Genomic DNA, 5,737 nt, shown 5'->3' with positions numbered 1-5,737 from the left:
GATAGAGGAAGGCAGTTTGTGGGGCCATCTTAATATTTGCATTGGACCTCAGAATGCCCAAGGGAAGCAGTGGTTTTCTTAGGACATAAAGGGGCAACATCCAATTGGCTGTTTGTTTTTGCAAAACTATGGACTGAACTGTGGATTGAACTTGGTATCCTGCCCTTGGGTAAGCCTGCCCACACAGATTAGGTCACCTGAGGGAGGCACTTCCCAGAGAGGAAGACATATCTGGAGTTCAAGTAGGATATAAATTTACTCACCTTAGGTAATTGGTGCAAAGGTGTGTGTGGTCTTAATCTTGATGGGGAGCAGTGGATGTTCAAGTCCCTATAATGTGTTTACTAACACCCTCCCGTCAGATGTCAAGGAGACAAGTACCTATACAACCTTTAGAAGGCATCTGAAGCTAGACCTGTTTAGGGAAGTTTTTAATGTTTAATGTTTTATTATATTTTTGTATATTCTCGAAGCCGCCCAGAGTGGCTGGGTGTCAAGGCTCTGTCCAGGCTTCAGGAAGGCTATTCCTCCCCCAGTTATAGCAAGAGCAGAGAAAACAAGGTAGATTCCTTTTTAATGAGTTTTATTCAATCCTAACAGCGAGAGACAAAAGAACACAACAAGCCTTAACAATGGCGTTGCTCCAAACTGGGGCTCCACCCCCTCTTCCTTCCTAGCAACAGCACTTTCTCTTACGGTGGCCACCCATGATCAGTTGCCATTGATTAGGTTGTTCCTGCACCCTTAATGAACACCGAGTTCTGGGGGAAGGGGGATCAGAAATACTTTCCAGTGACAAGATGTCAACTGGTTCCAATTCCACATTTTCCTCCCCGCCCCTTCTTCTAACACTTGGCAACTATTCTGTTCACCTGTCTCTGAGCTATGACTTCCTTCACACTCCTCAAAGCCCTGCTGTAATTCAATACTGCATTCCTCTCCTTCTGCAGCGTCAGGGGGAGGGGGGGTTGATCTCCACCATTCCTCCCCCTCCCCCTCGTCCTCTTCAGTCCAGTCCCTGACACTGGGGCAACCCAGTTAAATAGGTGGGGTACAATTATTAATTATTATTATTATTATTATTATTATTATTATTATTATTATTATTACCACCAGTGTTTGGCAGGGCCTCTTTCCTCAGGTATGGAACATCTTCCAGCAGGACTCTTGAATAAATTGGATTAGGATGCGCCTTGGATGTCTTAATTAGGTTAAACCCCTCACAGAGAGGAAGGCATTTGGAATTTCTGTAGGTCTCACCCTACTTCTCACAACTAGTGAGAGTCAATCCTATTGATTAAGATAAATAGAGGGTGGTGCTGTGGGTTAAACCACAGAACCTAGGGCTTGTTGATCAGAAGGTTGGCAGTTTGAATCACCTCGACGGGGTGAGCTCCCATTACTCGGTCCCTGCTCCTGCCAACCTAGCAGTTCGAAAGCATGAAGTGCAAGTACCTTCCAGCAGGAAGGTAAACGGTGTTTCCGTGCGCTGCTCTGGTTCGCCAGAAGTGGCTTAGTTATGCTGGCCACATGACACGGAAGCTGTATGCTGGCTCCCTTGGCCAGTAAAACGAGATGAGCGCCACAATCCCAGAGTTGTTTGCGACTGGACATAATAGTCAGGGGTCCCTTTACCTTTACCTAAGAACACATTACAACTTTCTTGTCTTGTATGCCCAGGTTTTTGTCTTGCATACTTTCCCAGACAACCTAGAGACAACATTGACTCAAAGGCACTCAGTGCATACTTGTATAGACAGCAAGGCTGCGTTCCTTCACAGCAGACAAGATGAAATAGAAGGGTAACTATTGTCTGGTAGGAATGGCCAAACAAACTCAGATGCTCCAGTGCTTAGCTAAGACTATTTACTGCTACAAAGTGTATTGGAAATCCAGGGCAAAATTTAGAATGATGCTATTCATCTTCTTATTCTAGCTTATCTCTTGGCCAAGTTCACCACCTGAGATGATGATAACAGCTGCCTGGAAGCGATGTGTAGATTACTGACTCACAGCGCTGCAAAGCTACTGTGAAGTGCTTAAAGTAGGCAGAGAAGGCAAAAAAGCAGTTTGATGTGAAAGTCCTACTGCTGCTGTTATATATATATAAAGCAATAAGACACAGCTGTTGTACTGAACAGAAAGGGGCAAGGGAAGTTGCTTGTAAATGTAGCAGAAGATGAATGTGAAGAATTGCAGTTACATGGACTTGGGAGTGTTGGGGGTGAGGATGGACAAGGCATGGGTCAGGATTGGGGAACATGAGAGCCTCCAGGTGTTGGATTCCAAGGCCCATCAGTGCTGGCCAGGATGCTCATTGGTTAGGGATAATGGGACTCCAACAACACCTGGCAGGCCTAGACATGCCAACAGAGCTCATTAGATCCCAGCCACAGATCAGATAGGCTTCACTTTAGCCTCCTATGTCTGCCTCCCAAGCAAAAAACAAGAGAGATTTTTATATATATTATTTTCAACCAAAATGCAATTTATTGGAATATACAACAAATAGTATTGTGGCTCTACAAAGGCTATGTGTGTGTGTGTGTGTTAGAGAGTGCTTCATCAGATGCATGGCAAAATAAGTTCTAGTAGATAAAAGCTGTTAACACAATAAATAAAATTAAAATTTAAGGCATCACAAAAAACTTTACTTTTTTTTTTTGCTATAAAGCACTCCCCAGGATTGGTTTTGTTAGATAATGTTGACAAACTTTGGGAAAAGAAAACAACCCCACACAATAATTATTGTGTAATAGAATTCTAGAATTGACCCAGGAGCTATCCAGCTCCATTTCTGCCCCCAAACATGGCATGATCCTATGCTGTCGTTTGGGGCTTCATCCCTAAACAGTAGGAATTTCAGGGTCAAACGTCAGCCACAATGGCACCATGCATTCAAAGGACTGTGGTATCACTTTGAACAACCCTGGCTTTCTCCAAAGCATTCTGGGAGCTTGAGGTTATTATGGCTGCTGAGAGTTGTTAGGAAACCCCTATTCCCCTCATGGAGATATGGTTCCCAGAATTCCCTGTGAAGAGGGCTTGGTAGAGAAACAGGCAAGTACAGAACAGTCCAACCCCCCCTAACATCTCTCTCTGACAACTGGTATCAAACTTCTGTTAATCATCTCTCCATGATTTCCCTCTTCTAGGGAAATGTTAGTTTCGGTGCCCTACCCTGCAAGACAGTGTGATTCCAACTGCCCAGTTTGTGATTTTATTATTTTCAATGACAGTGTATTTTGTTATTAATTCTGATTTCTTTTGGGTAACCTGTCCTCAGCTTAAAAAGTAGAAATAATAATAATATCAAAGCCTAACTGAATTGTTGCAGACTGTTCATTTGTATTCTGTTCCCATTTAATGCTAACTTTTTGTTGTTGTTGTTGCTTTTACTTTCTCTTAACACCCCATAAACAAATCAGAACAAATGCTCAGTAAAGGGCAGGCAGAGTCTAACCACTGCATAAGTTTTGTGCAAGCAAAACACTCTCAAGCAGCCAGTTGTGTATGTTGATAGGGAGTTGTATAATTCGCAGCTAATAACATGATGGATTAGCTCATGCTATTTGGGCAACCATATGCCATATTATTATTAGTTAGGACTGCATGGATGAAGTATCATGTTATCTCAAGCACAAAATGCTTGCCCCAAACAGAAAGTCAACTTGAGACTTTGATGTATATCAGATACACACACACAGAGCACCACGGGACTCTGGCCCAATCAGGAAGAGCTCTAGACACATACATTGGTATGTGCCTAGAATGCCTTTCAACATATATCAGAAGCAGGTGTTGGGGGAGCATGGTTGCCACCATAACAGTAGCTAGCCCTCATGGTCCTGCAGCTCCCTCTATGTGTGGGGAGGATCTTATGAGCTGCCCCACACATATGCATTTAAGACCGAGACTTTTTAATGCACCCATTTGTTTCTCCACGACAGTTCTTAGACATGTCTGCATTTGGTAGCTCTCTCTTTCCAGGAATGTTCCCAATAGCACACTTCAGGCCTGCCTGAATCTTTCTGTTGGTTAGGATAATCAACATGGGACTTATAGCTGAGTAGCAGGAGTCAAAAAACATGCGGGCATCTGCGAACCTCAGTGAGACTGGGGCTACACAAAGGTTGACCATCCAGAAGACACTGTCCAGTCCAAAGCTGAGAAGGTACATGGCCAGCAGGCCCATGACTGATTTTGCTGCTCGGATCTCTGAATGCTTCAGCTGTAGCATGGGCAAGCGGCTCATCAGTTTCCCATGCTGCCAAAAAACAAAGAGGAGGTATCCATTTGAGAGGCTCATCAACCCCAGGAAGAAAATGTCTCGAGTGACAAATACCGCTCCATTTCCAAAGTACAAGAGTTGGTTAGGGAACACCACACAGCAGAAGTCATACACTACCGTGATCTCTTCCTCGGTGCAGTTGGTACCGGTGCGAGGCAGGGAGTAAAGCAAACGGGTACAGCAGACCAGGAGGTTGAAGCACCGAAGGGAAATCATGATGGAAGGGAGTTTTGCAAGGATGCTGTGCCTTAGCCGCAAGCATCTGAGAGGACATGGAGCAATGAGGAGGCACTGGAAGCAGCCCAGCATGGAAGTTAAGAAGATGCTCATAGCTCTGCTCACACAATAGATGTAGAGGGTGATGCCACAGGTCAAATTATCATGCATGGTGTGGATGCCAAATGCTTGCAAGGTGAGTGGGACACCCCTGGTCAGGATCACCAGGAGGTTGGCCAGTGCAAGTTTGCCCAGGATGATTTCACTGGGTGTGAAGTTTTGCCGGCAGGTGGCTTTGAGGAAGGCATAGAGGATGGCTAGATTTCCTGGGATCCCTATCATGTCAAGAGAAATGAAACCAAGCATGTTCACCACGAACCAGACTTGCATCACGGCTGCGTAACCCTGCTGGGAGGAAGGTTGCTCGCTCTGTGTATTCTACAAGACAAAAGTGTTGAAAAGTAGCAGAGAATTGGTTCCCCACCACAGCAGTCAACAAAGCCATATGTAAATTAAATTAAGTTCCTTTCATGTTGATTGGAAAACACACACACACCCCACTCATGTATTTATTTAGGCGTGCATCCATGTAAGCCCTTCTGTTTGCAAAATTATTGCATGCTGAAAAACTGAAAAGTTGCTTATGATGCTGAATTCTAAGATAGGGGGAAAAGTTATTCTACAAGCAGACATTCCTGCTTGAAAAAGTGAGAGGCCTTTCAGAGGCAGCATGGTGTAGTAATCAGAATGTTGGCCTAGAACCAGCAAGAACCTCCACTCAGGCATTGCTAAGTGTCCCTTATGACATCCGTTTGGCAACCACTATGAATGGGGCCTTTAGCACCTAGATTTGTATATTAGGCAGACATCCTCATGTGTTTCATTTTGGATTTATCTTCTTCTGATCTTTGCATTTTAATTTTACGTTGAATTCTTGTGCACCATTCTGAGAAGATTCCTCCCTTCCCTGCCACTTGATTTAGCAGTATCCAAGTTGTGCCCACCCTGTGGAATGCCCTCCTGTCAGATGTCAAAGAGATAAACAATCATATGACTTTTCATAGACATCTGAAGGCAGCCCTGTTTTGGAAGCTTTTAATGTTTCATGTTTTGTTGGGTTCCTTTGTATTTTGTTCGAAACATCCCAGAGTGGCTGGGGCAACCCAGTCAGATGTATGGGATACAAGAAACAGATTGGTATTAATAATGATTTTTATTATTTTTATTATC

At 44.0% G+C, this 5,737-nt stretch overlaps 1 protein-coding gene across 1 annotated transcript; it reads right to left on the bottom strand.

Annotated features, from left to right (window-relative positions):
* Nucleotides 1–3,904: 3,904 nt before the first annotated feature.
* On the bottom strand, nucleotides 3,905–4,897 carry LOC128415134 (olfactory receptor class A-like protein 1). Its single transcript, XM_053390997.1, has one exon. It carries the CDS (start codon nucleotides 4,895–4,897, stop codon nucleotides 3,905–3,907), a length of 993 nt encoding a protein of 330 aa, XP_053246972.1.
* Between the last annotated feature and the right edge of the window lie 840 nt (nucleotides 4,898–5,737).

The sequence above is a fragment of the Podarcis raffonei genome, chromosome 6 (genome assembly GCF_027172205.1).
Source record: "Podarcis raffonei isolate rPodRaf1 chromosome 6, rPodRaf1.pri, whole genome shotgun sequence".
NCBI lineage: Eukaryota > Metazoa > Chordata > Lepidosauria > Squamata > Lacertidae > Podarcis > Podarcis raffonei.
The sequence above is the reverse complement of the archived record's forward strand: the minus strand, read 5'-3'. Positions and strand labels throughout refer to the sequence as shown.